This window comes from Rutilus rutilus (genome assembly GCF_951802725.1).
Source record: "Rutilus rutilus genome assembly, chromosome: 3".
Lineage (NCBI taxonomy): Eukaryota > Metazoa > Chordata > Actinopteri > Cypriniformes > Leuciscidae > Rutilus > Rutilus rutilus.
Window position 1 is genome coordinate 55,187,360 of NC_140211.1, and position 19,177 is coordinate 55,206,536.

General features: G+C 37.5%; 1 protein-coding gene across 2 annotated transcripts; it reads left to right on the forward strand.

Annotated features, from left to right (window-relative positions):
- Positions 1-6,110: 6,110 nt before the first annotated feature.
- tmem41b (transmembrane protein 41B) lies at positions 6,111-18,171 on the forward strand. Of its 2 annotated transcripts, XM_084404283.1 has the most exons (8): positions 6,111-6,186; positions 6,265-6,370; positions 8,145-8,262; positions 8,358-8,486; positions 13,067-13,160; positions 13,281-13,385; positions 13,470-13,608; positions 15,711-18,111. In XM_084404283.1, the coding sequence occupies exons 2-8, from the start codon at positions 6,280-6,282 to the stop codon at positions 15,878-15,880; spliced, it is 846 nt and encodes a 281-aa protein (XP_084260409.1). In that variant the 5' UTR covers positions 6,111-6,186; positions 6,265-6,279; the 3' UTR covers positions 15,881-18,111. The 2 variants fall into 2 exon arrangements, with proteins under 2 accessions (XP_084260409.1, XP_084260408.1); XM_084404282.1 differs by having other exon boundaries at positions 6,123-6,370; positions 15,711-18,171.
- The last annotated feature ends 1,006 nt before the right edge of the window (positions 18,172-19,177 follow it).

Genomic DNA, 19,177 nt, shown 5'->3' on the forward strand with positions numbered 1-19,177 from the left:
CCATAAAAGTGCATCCATCCATGATAAAAGTGCTCCACACGGCTCTGGGGGTTAATAAAGGCCTTCTGAAGCGAAGCATTATGTTTGTGTAAGAAAAATATCCATATTGAAAACTTTATCGACAAAAATAACTAGCTGTACGCAAGTCGACTTACGCCAAAAGAGAAACACTTGACGATGTATGACGTATGATGTAGGAGAAGCGTAAGCTTTGACGCCTCTCGCGGTTCAAACAAACAGGGCTGGGCAACAAACTCAAGCTCCTCCGACATTTTTCTTTAAAAACTCTCGTGTTAGACTTCTAATTCGTGACTGGTGTTTTGTTTTGCTCTTTCCTCTGCGCTTCCGCATTCGTCATTACGTTGTGCGCCAGGTCAAGTGTTACTCTTTCACCGTAAATCGATGCGTACTGTAAGGCCGTCTGCCGGAAGCTAGCTATTTTTAGTCGATAAAGTTTTCAATATGGATATTTTTCTTACACGAACACATCGCTTCGCTTCAGAAGGCCTTTATTAACCCCCCGGAGCCGTGTGGATTTTTATCATGGATGGATGCACTTTTATGGACTTCAAAACAGAAACGGCCATTCACTGCCATTGTAAAGCTGGGAAGAGCCAGGACATTTTTTAATATAACTCCGATTGTATTCGTCTGAAAGAAGAATGTCATATACACCTAGGAAGGCTTGAGGGTGAGTAAATCATGGGGTCATTTTCATTTTTGGGTGAACTATCCCTTTAATGCTGCTAAGTGTTGTCCAATCAGATAACAGGTTTGTAGAGGCATTTTCTTTTGGCAATGTCTATTTACTGTCGTCTTCTAAAAAATAAACTCGTAAGATGGGCACTTACAGAGGCATTGAAGGAAAAATGGTGGTGGAAAAAATTTGGGATGGGAGAAAAAATTATTTTTAAATCTTTTGTGTTCTCTCGCAAAACTTGTTGTGAGCTCGGACAAACACTTCTTGTTTAATGTCCCACTGGCAGTGTTTCAGACAGCTCCGTACGTTAACAATGGAGCGGTTCATAGTGTTTGAACTTGGACTCAAATTTAAAGAAATGCAGTCAGTGCTTAACTCAAGGAGTTCAGCAACATACATTAGCAATATATTCACAGATTCAAACTTCCTGGATCAATAACTCGTGGGCTAAACGTTGTTAAATCACAAAATTTCCAATCATAGTAAAGTTGAGAATGAGCTACAACCCAATTTGTTTTCTCAAAACAAGCTTTAATTGATCTCTATGAGCAGGTGGCTGAGAGACAAGTCTGAAGGGATAGTGTGGAAGGCCTCCAGGGCCAAAATGTGTAATTACGTCCTAACACGTCATTTACACGTTTACACGCAAGTACGCGTTAACACGTATATTGCATGTTAACGTGTCAGTCTCACACGTTTTGTCTCTATTGGCTTTCCATACGCCACCTGCACTTCCTCTGCAAGTGACGTCACTTGCAATCAACAAAAATAAACCGGAAATACATTTTATACCGGAATCATGACATAGATCAAGTAACTACGAAGCCTACTCAAAACCTACATTTCTTAAAGGGGAAGAGAGAGACAATTTCATTGGTTTTTATTTTATTGTTTATTGTTATTTCATTTCACTTTTACACTCATTTAAATTTTACTGCAAAGTAAAATTAAACCATCTTGGTATAAGTCATTTTCCTGGTCTGTCTGGTTTTTGTGTTAGTGTGCTTTACCTCATTCTTGCCCTCTGTAGCGACCTAGAGTTCTGGTCCATTACCGTGTATCCTGAGATTCCTTACATACAGATTAATACACACACACACACACACACACACACACACACAAAAAAAGAAGTAGCTACGGCGCACATAGCACTATACCGGTTACACAATCCTCTGCACTGAGCCCTGAGGAAGCAGCTCTAAATATACACTGTGCTATTAAATGAAATATTAAATATGAGCAATAGAATGAACAGTGAAAGTAACAGAAGCTCATACAATGCATTTTAGCAGGCTTAATTAAACATGAAAATAATTTAAGGAAATATATATTTGCTGAACAAATTAAGCCAACTAATATGATTTATATTATTTTGGTTTCTCTACCCAATACATTTAAAAATGACAAATGCAGTGAAAGTACCAATACTCTGTATCAGAAAGTACCAAAAATGAAAGTATCGGTATCGTTCTGGAAAAAGTGGTATCGGTGCATCCCTATATAATAGCTTCCAATATAATAGTCTGCTGGTGAAAGGAAGATCATTTGATTGGCAGTCTGGAAACTGTAAAATCACATCTCAGTAGGAAATCAATTCCACCCAATTTTCTAAATATATCTGAGAATGCAAAACCAGAAACTATTTTCACTTGTTATAAAAAAAGTAAGCCATTTGACCTTCATTTACACAAAGTTAAAGGCTTGTAAACCACCATTTTCATATTTTCTTCATATAATATTGTAATTTGATTATTGGTCTTAATAGCTCTATTAGAAATAGAGAGACAAGATGCAAGATTGATACACCTTGTCATGCTTGGGCTGGCAACAGGAGCGGGCGAAGGGCTGGAGAAGGTTGGTGGATTACTGGGAGAAGAGGGTCCAGGCAGAAGGGAGGTGTCTCCAATGGGAAGACTCGTGACCCATGGTGTAGCCGATGGAGGGAGGAGCCATGGAGGTTGAAGGGCAGAGGGTTCTAGGGCGATGACGGACTGAGGCGGAACCGATGGGGGAGGATGTCAGGGAGGAGACGAAAGTTCGATGGGCCATGGTGGAGCAGAGGGTTCAGAGGGACACGGGGAAGCCGCTGGCTTGGGCGACTGAGGTGGGATACAGAAGGGCGCGGTGGAGACAGAGGGATTGAGGAGCAGAAGGGAGTGAGGAGTCCAATAGAACTGGGGGAAACGAAGGGACGAGGCGAAGCCAGAGGAGTGCAGTTCAGAGGTGATGGAAGGTGGACGAGCGACCAAGGCGGATCCGGGGAAACGAGGGAGCTTGGTGGAACTGGTGAACTGATGGGCCACGGTGGAGAAAGAGGTAGAAGCCATGGGTGAGCTAGTGGATTGATGGGCCGATGTGGAATCCTGGACACGGTGGCTGGAGTAGGATTCCAGGTATCCACAGTCACGATGGTGCTGAGGACTGGAAGCACCTCAGCGACCCCACCATTCCACTAGCGTGTAGAGGGCGAGTGATGGGGCTGACAGGAGGCAGAGGAGATGAGGAAGACGTTTGGATGAGAGGGGGCGGGAGAGGGTGGTTGGGTGGTTGGGTGGTTTGGCTTGACAGGCACGACGTGAAGAAGCTCTAGAGGGATGGTCTCGACGGGACGAGACTCTGGACGATGATAAGAGATGTGGTGGTGAAGATGGCTGGTGACGGTGGTTGAGAGGTGATGTCAGATTCAGCCTCACCCATGGTAAAGGCTGAACCGCTCAACCACAGCACATGATCCAGGTATTGTTCAAACGTACCCGGGATCGCTGCTGCTTGCTGGTGCAGATGATCGTCCAGTCCATACCAGAATACAATCTTTAGGACGTCATCTGCCCAGTCCATGAGGTGAGAAATTTCGAGGAACCTCTTGACATATTTCTCAATCCATTGGCCGTCCTGGAAACAGGTTACAAGCCGATCAGGGTACGGATAACGCCCATGTTCTCCTTAATTTAGTCAGTCTATATTACCAACTCTTAGGGGGTGGTCGGTTCGTCTGTCACGCTTGGGCTGTGTGAGGCACATTTAGGAAGACGAAGAAGACGGATAACGATTAAACTCTATTTATTATTTATGAACAAGACACATACCAAACATAGCAAGCAATAAAGACGTAGAACCAACAAGGACAAACTGAAACTAGGGAGACTATAGAGATCGCTAAGACATGTGACCAAATGGGCGGCAACCTCTTCAGAATGCAAAGAATTATGGGTATGTTTGGCCAGGCTGGCATAGCAGGCAAGTGTTCTGGCATGAAAATAATGAAAAATTAGCGTGAAAAACAGAATATAATCCTACAAAATGCAGGCATCTTGAACACTGTGTTCTTCCCTCCATGCAATGAAGTTTGGCGCCTTATGTTTGTGCCGTGGATTCCCAAAATGCTTTGCGTTCACCACTGGGAATATGTCATGATGACGTCACATTAGCAATCCTTATAGACACAGACAAATGAGTAGACTGAGTGACAACAGGTGCACACGGTGAGTGATGATGACTGATGAGGATGATGACAGGTAACAGCTGAAACTGATTAACAAGAAAACACATGGTGCACAAACACAGAAGGCAAAACAAAGTCCAAGACAGGTGTCACAGTGACACACCTATTACAACTTTCCATTTTAGCTATAGATAAATCCTTTCAAAAATAGACAAATACCTTTGCATTTATTCTCTTCCAGACATTTAGCTTTTCCATCATGACCTCGTCCTTAAAAATATGTATGCCTAAATATATGGCACTTGACTTGATCAGAATATTATATGACGTTTTAAGAGGGAATTCGTAATAATTTCACATTTGCCAGAGCTTTAAACCTGAATCACAAATACTTTAGGAATCTGGTCAAGACCTTTTAAAAATAATGTTGTATCGTCAGCCAATTGACAATAAGCACAATTTCCTGTCCAAACATATTTAATCGTTTGATGTTTGAGCTTTTAATAAGGAGAGCCAACATCTCTAGCCAGAATAAATAAAGAAGGTGAGATGGGGCAGCCTTGTTTAACTCCTCTCTTGATATCAAATCTGCTGGGAAACTGAGCTATTGGTATTTGTGTGGAATAACTGAAACCAATACATAAATGTTCACCAAACCCATACATTTTAAAATAAAAGAATGTTCTAACATATCGAAAGCTTTATAGAAATCCAAAAATAAAATAACCCCATCATCCTCTACTATTTCTTGATTATACTCCAGCAAGTCCAGAACCAGTCGAATATTATATTGTTATGTAAGATCGGCCTCTAATAAATCCAGTTTGTGTCTCCCCAATAATTTTGGCTGAACCAAGTTACAAGCGATTTTTATAAATGTGGGTTAGTGATTTAATGTTTAGTAAAGTTATAACTTAAATACCTAAGTATAATCATGCTCTTGCAGGCATGCAGGCAGCTCTTCACTTTCTATCACTTAGTGTAAACAAAATCCTATTTATTTCTATTTGTTCCTACTTTTACACGGTTAATGGTATCCACCTTTTGTCCCCACAGGGACGAAATGAATTATTGTCACTATAAATAAACATTAAAATACTACATTGTGTCTTCCAATTTTACATTTTGCTTTAACAGTTGCAACCATGTACTAGTAGGCCTATAATATAGAGATGCTTTTTATTGTAGGCCTATATTTTGCTTTAGATAGCCTACTGAATATTACCACAACTTACAAAAAAGAAAAAAGAAAAACACCCTGGTACTGTTACTACTTAATGTTTAGGTAGCTACCATGATATTGTCGCAGTAACCCTTTTTGTAAAGGTTATCCATGGCTGAATCTGAAATTGCCACCTAAACCCTCATTCACTATCCCCTACGTTAGTCCACTAATACTGTTCACTTGACGGAGTGAATGAAAAATAGCAAGCAAATTCGTTATTGCGGTGCAATGTGGGATTAAATAAGTGTCCACGGTTTCGGATACCACTGCAAATGGCTGTCCCCTCAAATGGTCACCGTGATTTTGCCAAGTAAGACATATTTTGTTGATCCTGGAATAACATTCCTGTCCCAAAATGTAGTCCTTACCCTTTCCCTACTCCTAAACCTAACACTACCCATAACTTTTCCCTAAAATCAGAGGGAAATGATAGGTGAATAACACTGATGTTGAAGCACCTCACCCTGGTTCTAAGCCTAAACTTGACATAAACTGTAAACTTGTCCCTCAAATCTGATTGGTTGATTGGAAAGTTGTTCCAGGATCGACAAAGATGTTGATCCAGGAACTTGTGTGGTACTTGGTGAAATCACGTTCACCCCCCCTCAAATAATGTCACCCCTGTTTGAGGGTATAGGGGGCGCTTTCGGATTCAGCCCATGTGTTTATTACCATGGTATTTAATTACGTGTCACTCCAAGGCGGCTTGTGTTGAGTGTTGACACTAGATGGCAGTAGCGGCTAACAATGACGTTGACATCTGAACGGAACAGCACCGAGGAAGAAGACAACTGTCACAGGTCACCGGTGTCCTGAGAAGTAGGAGGAGATTTCAGCTTTTACATTGACATATGATCTCAGTTAATATCTGAGATCTGCCTTCGTTATTTTCTTTAGCTGAAACAGATCGTCATGGCCAAGAAGAGAGCAAACCGAGAGACAGAGAGCAGTCCTCTGGTCGAGCAGGAACCGAGGCCCTCCATCGAAACACCACTTCCCAAAGGTAATTCGGACTGGATGTCCTGATATCAATCTCACACAGTTATTATGGAAATGTCCCTCGATTATTCGGAGTCGGAATAGTTCCTATATGTATGTATTTATATTGAGAAACTGTTGTTGAACACGACCAGAAAACATGATAGCTAGAACTTGAATATCTAGGACTAACATTAACATAAAATGAACTAACTCTTCAGATCAGGGATCAAATGTTTTGAAGGTTATTATAATTATTCGATTTTGTGTTGTGTCTTACAAGGGGAAGAAATAAGGCCATCTACAGCAAACTCTCATCAGAAATGGACTATAAATGTGACTCTGACCAAATGTATTGTGTAATACACTGATGATGTGTTTGCCTTTGCATTACTCATACTTTTAGTCAGAGGTCATCCTCTAAGCTGAACTGTTTTTATTTAATGCCACAAGAACAAGAGTTATTACAAAGTCACATTTTTACCAACATTAGCTACTAGGAACAAAAAGTTAATTTCAGTGCTTTTAAAACATTTTTTTAAACGTTTTTGTTTGTGGTTTGTCCCAAAAGCTTTATGTATAATGTAAAGTCACTTTAATATAATCTTTTTTTGTTGTTGTTGCAAAAAAACACTTCTTTTTATTCATATGGAATGAATAAACGGATAATGTATTGTTTATTGCATTCCAAAATGCCATTCTGAAAATTAAAAAGCACATTAAACACACACATTTTCTATAATAATATTAGGTTTCCCTTCCAAAATGATCTAAATACATGATAAATCAAATGCAAAATAGTTTATTTCAACAGTCCACAAAATTCACAGGTATATTATTCAGCTTAAATATTTCCAAAACATGTTTAACTGGATTATAAATCCTAGGTTACACTTTATTTTAAGGTGTCATTTGTTACAGTGTAATTATATATTTAAGTACTCAGTAATATGAAGCAACTACATGTACTTACTATAGGGTTAGGGTAGGATCAAGATTTGGTTTAGGGTTAGTTGGATGTAATTATGCATAATTTACTGTTATTACTATGTAACATACGTAACAGGGACACTGTAAAATAAAGTGTTACCAAATCCTAAATTTGTATATTATAGGATACTTCTTTAATTTTGTTATTGATACAATATATATTAAACTGGCTGATACATTTGAACATCACTCGTGACCTGTGATGTCACAAGGCGAAATATAGGTACAGTGTGTGATTATTATTATTATTATACATTTTTTCGTTTATGAATTGAGTTGTTCTTTCAATGACTTGGAGTGAACCGACTATCTTTTAGTACTTTTAAATAGTATTAGTAGAAACATCAACAAATAAAACATGCTGGATTTATGATTTGATAGAATAACAGGTTATTTTAAACAAACATAAAAAAAAAAAAGAGCTGGATTTAATAAAAAGCACAATATTTAAATGTGAAAAAAACGTCTTCAGCCTGATAATAATTTATATTAAATAAATTTTATTTATGCTTTATATGTATTATATATGTCAATTACTTGGGGCTCAAGCCTGTAAAACACCTAGATTTTCCTCAGAAAGTTCTTTTTGTAAACCGGTTTGGTGTCGATAATAATCACGCTGCTCCTTTAAGATGATGTCACATTATCACACACGATTTTTGGCGTTCTCCAGCTCACCGCATGCATAGGAGCGCTCTCACGGGCCTGAATCTCCCTGAGGTTCGTGAACAAGTGATGCAAATGTATGCAACACATTGCACAGATGATTTGAGAGGTTATTCATGATGTGTTTTGAATTATTCTCTAAGGAGTCCAGTCACCCGGAGGAGCCTCTGCACGCATGTCAATCCTCCTCCTCGTCTCCATCTTCGCCTGTTCTGCTTGTGTCATGTATCTCGTGTTCAGAAACTTCCCAGAGCTGAGCGAGTGAGTCTGCCTCCCCTTCTGACTGCACTTTTCTCTACTGATGGAGTTTTTTAATGGGTGCTTTATGGTTTGATGCTTTTCTTGATGTCTTGCAGAGACGAGAAAGGAAAAATCAAAATTCCTAAAGACATGGATGATGCCAAGGCATTGGGCACAGTGCTGTCTAAATACAAGGACACATATTACACCCAAGTGCTTGTAGCATACTTTGCTACATATATCTTGTATCCTTTGTGCCATGAGTGATCTTGATTTTTCTATGGATATTATTGACAAAAGAACAAGCCGAAATTTGGTACTTCCCTGAAGAATGAATGAATTTTGAGAATGAATTGTTCATTTAATTCAGATCTTTCAAGGAATCGAATGAACCAGTATGAATATTCTTTTGTTGAATATTTAGACTGAATGGTGATTAAAATACAACTTAGAACAGTTGACTAACCTTTAACAGGACATGTCAAATAACACATTATTGTTAATACCTCACAATAAAGTCCCATTATTTAATGCATTAACTAACAATGAGCAATCAATTTGGGATTGCACTTTATTTTAAGGTGTCCTTGTTACAGTGTAATTATACTTTTAAGTATGGAGTAATATTAATTAACATGTACTCACCGTAGGGTTAGGATTGTTTTAGAGTGAGTTGCGTGTAATTATGCATAATTTAAAGTTATTACTACAGTAACTACATGTAACTTGTAACAAGGACACTAAAATTAAGTGTTAGCCAAATTGTTAACAATATTTATTAATCTTTATAATGATTGTTGGTAGTTTACAATAGTTCTGGTGCATTCACAATTTTAATGATGTATTAGTAAAGTAATAATGCATTAGTAAATGTGAAATTAATATTAACTAAGATTAATAAATTGTTTAGAAATATTTTTAATCGTTAATTCATGTTAACTATTGAAGTTAACGAATGTTGACATTTGTAGCCTTATTATTCCCATTTTTAACTTTATAAAATGTCTTTCCCCTTAAAGGAATAGTTCACCCAAAAATGAAAATCATCTTATAATTTACTCGCCCTCAAGCCATCCTAGGTGTATATGACTTTCTTCTTTCAGTCAAACACAATTGGAGATATATAAAAAAATATCCTGGCTCGTCCAAGCTTTATAATGGGAGTGAGTAGAGCCTGAGATTTTGAAGCCCCAAAAAGCATATCCATCCATCATAAAAGTGATCCATACGGCTCCAGGGGGTTAATAAATGCCTAACTGTACGTTCACACCGCCGCCGGCGAGAGCGGCAAAATTCGCTCTCGCTGCCCTGCCACCGACGCCGTAGAAAGATTCGGGGACGCTCTGAAGCTCTGACGTAGATTAGAATGCGTGATTTTTAAAAAAAAACTTTATTTAAAGGGGCCGCAAAAACCGTAGCTGCAATTGGTCAAAATCATTATTATTTTGAGCAAATTAATTGCATTCCCGCTGAAAAAACAAGCGTTTTTAGTTCAAAGAAGTTCTAGCGCGAAAATGTTGCCTATAAATAGTGTTGCGCGGCTTTTTCTAATCAAACTGACAACACTATGGATGACAAGTCGTACAATAACGGGAAACCCGCAACAGAAATGATTAATTTTTCCTCCATTTTGCTTTAACTAATGTGGTCGGAACCAAAGTTTACAGGATTGTGTTCTCTTGTATCCTCTCAGGCGGAGGACTTCTACATTCCGATTGGTTGCCGCCGAACCGCGTCATAGCTTATTACCATAAAGTTGACTTGATTTCAATTCTTCTCGCCGCTCTCGCCGTCCAAGACGTGCCGCGCCGCCCTCGCCGGAGCTCGCCGCCGGCTCTCATTGAAAATGAATGGCTTCCGGCCACTTTGACGCTCTCGCCGCCGGCGGTGTGAACGCACAGTTATGATGTGAAACGATGTTTTTTTTTAAAGAAAAAATATCCATATTTATAACTTTATAAACTATAATCACTGGCTTTTGGTAGGGATGTCCCGATACCACTTTTTCACTTCCGATACCATCCCGATGCCGCAGCTTTGGCTATTTGCCGATACCGATATCAATCCGATATTTTAATTTTATTCTTGAACTAATACTACTACTAATAAAATATATGGAAGCACTTTGCTCAATTAGCCACATAAAAACATCTCACTCAAATGGAGAACAAATACTTCTCCGGTATATAGTCCACAACAACAGATGATTATGAAAGACTGCCACCCTTTATTCAAAAGTCCTTGAGATATGTTGTACCTGAATGAATTTAAAATTAATTTGCTATATTTCAAATCAATATATTTGTTTCCTTAAAATTTTAATTAACTTTAACGTTATTCTCATCTGAATTATAAATTATTTATTTCTGTATAAAATAATACTACCATTAAAAACACATTTGATTTTCTTTCTTAATCAATGTAGAATGTGTAACTTCAAAATAAACAGATTAGTGCTCTGTTTTAGGACAAGAAATGAAAACCAATGCAATATGATGAATGTCCAAAAGATGAGATCATTTTTGCTTTTAAACAGCGTCTGTGTGTGTGTGTGTGATTTTGGTTGGGTGACAGTTGTAGTTTACAGTTTGACAAGAGTTTACAGTTTGACAAAAGCACAATGTTGTGTTTTACACAAATATAAGTAGGCTAAACACTTTTTGCAGTTTGAATGATGTCCTGTATGAACAAAATGACGGAGTATGTTTTTATGTTTCCACTATTCGATCGCGCCCGTGCCTCTCTCTCTCTCTCTGACACACACACACACACACACACACACACACACACATTCCAGCATTGCACTCTTGACATCGCAGCCTGTTCATTTTGCTGCGTTTACACCAAACGCGAATAGAGCGTCAAATTCGCGTCTATCGCGTCGATCTCAATGCTTGAACAGTTTGAATCCATTCGCTAAGGCGGGGCTACAGATTAGGTGTCCCTAAAGAACCCGCATATGTCTATGCGCGTATCTAACAGTAGTTCCGCATTACATTAATTAATGTGCATGCGAGTTTTATTTATTTTTATACCGTGTATTCTCCGTGTAAATCCATGCACCGAACCGTGACGCACGTACCGAACGTACGTTCAATACGAATACACGTACTGTTCCACCCCTAATAGGTATTGGATCATAGGTATCGGATATTTTTTTTTTCTCCCCTCCGATATCTGATCTAGCTTTCTGGGCCAGTATCGGCACGATACCGATGCTGTGGATCGGATCGGGACATCCCTAGCTTTCGGTAATGGCTGTACACAAGTCAACACTTTAACCCTTTAACCCTTTAAGGCCCTGATATACTTCAAGCGAAACCGAAGAACAAACTGGTGTGAACTGTCATTTCAAACGAAATCAGGCCAAAACGAAGATCGTTTGTTGAAAACAGCTTGCCAAAGTAAACTCTAACCCTTTCTGGAAAAGTTTGCTCTGGCTGGTAAACACCTTCAAACTACTATTGGCTCATCATAGGTGGGTGTGGCTCTGAGGCTCCGCCTTCTTCTGACATGGAAATCTTATCCGGTTCATTTCTTCTGTTGAGTCCGTCGAGGTCAGGCGTCCGTGAGTAAAAAAAATAAAATAAACCACCCTGGAGAGATGCTTTATCTAATCGAAGTGACACTGACACAGTTTTTCATGTTTAATACTGCAAAGCTGCTGCTTTAAAGCAATAAAGTACTCTATAAATAAACGTGATGTGACTGAAGTGTCGAATTGCAGAGTTGGTGCAAACATCCACATCGCAATATCAGATGCTTTCCTAACTTCTGTTTTCTCACCGCTGTCATTTTAGTCGTGTGTTTATTTTGATATTGAGAGGAAAGCGCACGGCACATATTTACATATTCATCTCAGCAGTGTCGGGATGTTCGCTAAAGCCGGGTACACACTGTGCGATTTATAATAGTCCTTTGCGATTGTTGCTTGTCAGACTGTACGAGCATGATCCTCGCTGTAAGCCATGTCACACTGTAAGATCTCAGTCGTCATTAATGTCAGACTGGACGACAGTCGAGACGCGTAAAAAAAAAAGTTAAGTATTTGTAGTGCACTGACAATAGTTTTATATAATTCGTTTATTAATTAAATTAATAAAAAGACAAAAAGACCTTGAGATATGTTTGGTAATTGTAACTGAATGAATTGAAAATTAATTTGCTACATTTCAGATTAATATATTTGTTTTCCTTAAAATTTTAATTAACAGTAACTTAAACACTTTGCAGTTTGAATGATGTCCTGTATAAACAAAATGACGGAGTATGTTTTTATGTTTCCACTGTTCGATCGCGCCCGCGCCTCACACACACACACACGCACAGAAATATAAGTAAACATTTGCGACTTTTCGATCGAGCCTGTGCCTCTCTCTCTCTCTCTCTCTCTCTCTACAGATTAGGTGTCCATAAAGAACCCGCGTATCTAACAGTAGTTCCACATTACATTAATTAATTTGCACGTGAGTTTTATTTATTTTTATACCGTGTATTCTCCGTGTAAATGTATGCACCGAACCGTGACGCCCGTACCGTTTCGGTTCAATACGAATACATGTACCGTTCCACCCCTATCCCCTAAGCGAAGAACGAAATAAGTTTTACGCGAGTATATAGCGGCCTTTACACTTCCATTGTAAGTGCATTATTGCACTCGTTTTTTGTTTGTTTTTGCGAACCGAGGGATGAGTCAAACATCTTTTCTAACAGGTTAACTCGTGGAGTATTTGTTATTCATGTTTGTTTGATAGTTCAGTATGTATGATTCGGCTCAGCTTGGCTCTTCAGTATTTATTTAAGGCCTTAACTAAGCCTTTCTCAGTCTTCAGACGTTTGCCATCCCAGGCTCCATATTCCTCAGTATACTGTCTGGTTACCTCTACCCTTTTCCACTCGCTCTCTTCCTCGTCTGTCTGGTAAGTTCCTTGTTTGTATGCATATTCCTTTCAAAATGGTCTGTCTGCCAAACTTTGTTTTCTAGTATGAAAAGTAAAAATGCTGTTGTGTTTTATAAATGTCTGTTTTATGCTTTACAGTGTTCAGGCCTAGGAGCATCTTTTTGCTACATGTTGTCTTATTTAGTCGGGAGGCCGATGGTCTACAAGTACCTCACAGAGAGAGCTCAGAAATGGTCACAACAGGTGACATTTTCATATCATAAGCTTTCCGTTTTGCATGTAAATTGACTGACCGTAACGCTGAGCCGATGTCTAATGTCTTCGCAGGTGGACAAGCATAGAGAACACCTCATCAATTACATAATCTTTTTGAGAATAACTCCTTTTCTTCCGAACTGGTTCATCAACATCACCTCACCGGTCATTAATGTGCCTCTGGGTGTCTTCTTCCTGGGCACCTTTCTCGGTGAGATCAATCTTCGAGCAAATCACTTTTACAAAGAACGATTTATTGGACGCACAAATTGCAGTCAACATACAATCAAAATGGACCCTGTTTATTTTCTTAAGTCAAGAGCATAGAAATATGGAAATATATATATATATATATATTTATGCTGGGATTCAAGCAGCTGCAGCTTGTTTAAGTGGCGAAAACCATTTTTAGAACAGCAGCGAAAATGTGAAAGTAGGCTATATAAACTTTAATATATCTTTTATTGAAACGGGTGCTTTGCTGTGCAAAGAGACATTTCGAAACATTTCACCTAGCCTATTTTCACTTTTGCCGCACATAACCTTTTATGTCCTATAAATGTGTCCTATTGTTGATAATCCGCGGAGATTTCAGTTGACCGTTCTGTTTGAAGTTATTAATAACAAAACATGAATGAATGAGAAAGAAAAGAATATTGAAAATAAATATTAAAAGCGCGATAAGTCGCGAAAGAGAACTTAATTCACACGGACAAGCATAGTAGCCTTTGTCTTCGGTTGCGTGCTTAAACGGTCAAATAAACACAGAAATATATCAAAATGCCAAGTCGAGTATTCACATAAACAGTGTAGATGCAAGTGCTGTGTGCATTCTCTCTCTCTCTCTCTCTTTCTCTCTCTCTCTCTCTCTCTCTCTCACACACACACACACACACACACACACACACACAGACACAGGATTTATGCTCATCAGTTGGTAACTCAACTCCATGTTGCAAATTATTTATTGTTTGCTGAATATTTGTTTCTTTTTAGTTGTCTATGGACCTAATAATTACTGGGCTAGGCTACTGTTGAAATTTTATTTGGAATTTCATTTGGAATCTTTACATTGTATTGTTGCTCAGAATTCGATTAGCCGTATATCTACTCATATATCCGAGTAGGATTCCCCATTTATATATATATATATATACGTACATGTACATGTACAGTGGTGGCCAAAATTATTAGAACGGTAAGATTTTTAAATGTTTTAAAGTAAGTCTCTTCTGCTCACCAAGGCTTCATTTATTTGATTCAAAATACAGCAAAAACAGTAATATTGTGAAATATTTTTACAAAAATAACTGTAATAACAGTTAAAATAACTGTTTTCTAATTTGATTATATTTTAAAATGTAATTTATTCCTGTGATCAAAGCTGAATTTTCAGCATCATTACTCCAGTCTTCAGTGTCACATGATCCTTCAGAAATCATTCTAATATAATTCTAATAAATTCAAAAGAACAGCATTTATCTGAAATGGAAAGCTTTTGCAACTTAATAAATGTCTATACTGTCACTTTTGATCAATTGAATGCATCCTTGCTGAATAAAATTATTAATTTCTTTACAAATAAAAACTCTTACTCACCCCAAACTTTTGAACGATAGTGATAATGTTACAATAGCTTTCTATTTCAGATAAATGCTGTTCTTTTGAACTTTCTATTCATCAAATAATCCTGAAAAAATGTACACTCAACTGTTTTCAACATTGATAATAATAAAAAATGTTTCTTGAGCATCAAATCATCATATTAGAATGATTTCTGAAGGATCATGTGACACTGAAAATTCAGCTTTACCAACACAGAAATAAATTGAATTTTAAAATATATTCAAATAGAAACCAGTTATTTTAAATTGTAAAAATATTTCACAATATTACTGTTTTTGCTGTATTTTGGATCAAATAAATGAAGCCTTGGTGAGCAGAAGAGACTTACTTTAAAACATAGAAAAAATTTCTAATACACCGTTCTAATAATTTTGGCCACCACTGTGTATATATATGTATAATTACTTACTTTATTATGTTTTGCATTTGGATATATATTTAGACATTATTAAAGGCTACTATAGATTCTACTCATATTTCAATTAATTGACTGTGCTTATACTATGCAAAGATCACAAGTGTGACTATGTAAAAAAATGAAAATACAGCCAGTGCCACAAATGTCACAAATTTTCCGGTAAAGTAAAAACAAATTCAGTCTAAAATAACCGAAGATCAGCAGAGAGTTATCTGAAATGTTGCACAGTTGACAAATGAATCCTCTAATAGCTGTTGTCTGATCTACAGGAGTGGCTCCTCCGTCATTCGTGGCGATAAACGCAGGGACGACGCTGTACAAGCTGACCACAGCCGGCGAGGCCGTGTCCTGGAACTCTCTCATCGTCTTGGGGGTTTTAGCTGTCGTCTCGATCCTGCCCGTCTGCTTCCAGAAGAAACTCCAGCAGAAGCTTGAGTAGAGATCTCCAGCCCTGCTTGATTCAACTCAGGAATGATACTGGTCCTCTAAACTTCTCCTTGCTTTCTTCCTATCCTTAAATGCATGTGCGACAAACCCTCATTTCTTCATATGACGGGCAGCCAGTGGCTGTCAGGACCGGCCTTCCATTGTTTGGACAGGACTTTCATTGGATAAAAATTCCATCATCACTTATTATCTATCATCATTAGCGCTAAGCAATATTTCCCACACATCAATGTCTTCGGTCAGCGGATTTAAAAAAATGTCTCAATATTTTCTCCAAAACAGTAATGAATAATATGTGATGCGCTGGAAAAGACGCTTTCTCTGAAGTTGCTGAGCTAAAATGGAAAGTGCCAACTTCGACTTTTTTTTTTTGGTCTTACAGCTAATTTAATATTCAAGTGTGTTATTACATGCTTCAGAGACTTTTCGAGGTGCGAGCTTTGTGGGTTTACAGATTTTATTTCTAATTCTGATCTTTATTTCTTACGCCAGCTTAGACTGCAGTCGGGACCCGATCTCTTAACAGCGTCCCGTGAACCGCTGCCGACTGTAGATGGTAGTGCTCAGCTCTTGTTATAGACCTAAAATACTCATAAATATGGATGATGCCACATTAGTATTACAGATCGAGACTGTAGATTTTGCATTTAGATGGTTTTGCCTTAATATAACAGGTTACTTGAAGTAAAAGAAATGGAACGAATAGCCTGATGTCTCACATACTGAACCATTAAAAGGATAGTTTATCCACTCTCTCATGTCCTCATGCCATCCACAATGGGGTTTTTTAATTCAGATAAACAAAAAAGAAGATTTTTAGGAAAATAATCCGTCTCTAGGAGTCCATATAATGCTAACTACACCCAGCGATCCATGCGATCTGAGTGTGAAACAATAGTCGTAAGTGTGTTACTTCCCACGCAATCTCACAACGCACTTACAACCATCGTTTCACTTCGTCAAGTGTCACAACGTCCCTCTCTTGAACGCTCAAATGACAGTAGATTAAAAAATATTCGTATTTTTCTTCCACACACCCATAGTTTCGCCTCAGAAGACATTGATTCATCCACTGGGGTCGTATGGATTGGTTTTTTTTTTTGGTTTTTTTTGCGTCAACCAAGCGTCACCCATTCACTTGCACTACATGGACTCACAGAAATTGATTATTTTCCAAAAAAACACACAAAAAAAACAGTGTGTTCATCTGAAGAAAGAAAGTCCTGTACATCAGGGATGACACGCGGAGAGAATTCTCATTTTGAGACATATTTTAGCATTTCGAACACAAATTTCTCTCTTTACATTCGGATGAAATGGTCAAAATGCCAAATGATTGATTTTGAGCTTTGTTTAAAAGAAGTAGTTTTTGGTTTGAGGGGGGAAGTATTACATTCTGAGCCTTGGAAATGTAGGAGCTTTGTAACTTGTTACAGTTGGTTATCCTGGACCTAGTCAAGTCAAGCCACTGTAAAATGGTTTAAAAGGAATATTAAAACCATTTAAAAACATACGTGTCTGTTGGATATGGAATATTTATCTGTTTAATCGAGGCAGCTCAGTGGGGTTTTATGCGGGGCTAAAGTTGCCTTTCGGTAAAACAAATCAGTCTTACGAAAATGTCATGCGTCTGTCTAATATACAATGCTGTTTGTACATTCTGGACACCTGAAAATTGTTAAACCTTCAATACACTGTAGTTTCCTGACTGACTTTATGTTGGGATGAGAATAAATGAACACAGTTTGCACTGAAATCTCTCTTAAGTGGAAGGGTGCGATGAGGGACGGTCTTACACCAGATATTATTTCCCTGTTACCTCATTTGATTTATCTCATGCTTTGATCCACATTTAGTTTGTGTCACCTCTAAATGTTCCCAGCAGCTCTTGATGTAACATTGTATCAAACTGAGAGAGCAAATGTGAGTTATGCGGTTGTCTCACCAAACTGTATTTGTTATGATGGTTAGTGTGTTGATATTAACCTCTCTCACCTACTTATAATTTCCTTAATTGTTCTCATCCTGATTTCTTCTCTTTCATATTTTTACAGAGTTGTCTTTATCAATAAATTAAGGTTACTGATTTACAGTATTACACAAGATTAAATGAGAAACGTACTGTTGTGTCATGTATTTTTAAAAATCTATTCATGTCTGACCATCTTCTAATATATTTATTATATGATGATTAAATACATTAGTAACATTTGCCTCACTGAATCACAGTGTATGCACTCATTTTTATAACTCCATCTTTAAATAAAGACCCATTTTACTGTTTGACATGATTATTAAAGTTGTTTTAAAACATTTACATATGACATACAACCTTTTAAAAAAAATGCATATGGTTTTATACAGTGGCTCACCCTTAAAATGAAGCATCTGCACATATTTTATCATTACTAATGGCATTTTTTGAGCAATTTATGATTTGTATTTGTGTTGTACAGTACAGTATATCTAATATTTGATCAGTTATCTCTCAAAACACATGGTTTTGTGAAATGTTTTGGTTGTCTACCTCCCAGACCGGTTAACTTCCGCTCTATAATGTAAAGTTATGAATGTTGAAATCAGAATAAATCTGGCTTAAAAGTCACAGTTCAATTTATTTGGCATTCATGTGTACTATATGTTTTTATAACAAATAATTGGTGTCCCTTTTTCCTTTTACAAAAGTAATAAATTAATAATAAAAGTGTCATACATTCGCATTTTTGCCAGGACATCAGAAATGTCATTAATTTATTAAGTTGTGATAATAATGTTTTTTCCTTTCAGTTCACTTGGAGGTTGACATTTTTTGTTGTTGTTCTGCAACTATGAAATCCATAAAATAGAGATTTCTCAACCCGCTTGTGTTCGTTTTTGGAATAAAAGTGTTGATGTACAGAATGGGAAGATTTCTGGCTTATTCTCCTTTTTTTAAGTCTAATAAAGTTGTTGAAGTCTCTATTAAAATTAGTTGCTACCTAGTAAATTATAATTTAATAACAGCATTTCCCCCGTGTGCTCCTTCTGTCATCAATTAGAAGAATCTTTGAAGAAATATAATCTTTTTTGTTTTCTTTTTTTGGGGGGACTTTGCACTTATTGCAAAGTATTTAGTGTCGACTTTTCAAATTTAGTTAAAAAGTATTTACCCTCAAACTTCTGTGTAAGCCAGGTTTTTTGGAGACTCTGAAATTAGACCCTTCTCATTTTAAAATTATAATTATTACTTTTGTCACATTTAGCCAGTTTTTAAAATGCATGCGATTTCTAAATCCAGCACCAGAGGGCA

Excerpts from the sequence above, each read along its gene's own strand:
- tmem41b (XM_084404283.1), top strand. The coding sequence starts at position 6,280 with ATGGCCAAGAAGAGAGCAAACCGAGAGACAGAGAGCAGTCCTCTGGTC. Across the intron at positions 13,386-13,469 it reads CTCAGAAATGGTCACAACAG|GTGGACAAGCATAGAGAACA; the intron begins GTGACATTTTCA and ends ATGTCTTCGCAG. Across the intron at positions 13,609-15,710 it reads CTTCCTGGGCACCTTTCTCG|GAGTGGCTCCTCCGTCATTC; the intron begins GTGAGATCAATC and ends TCTGATCTACAG.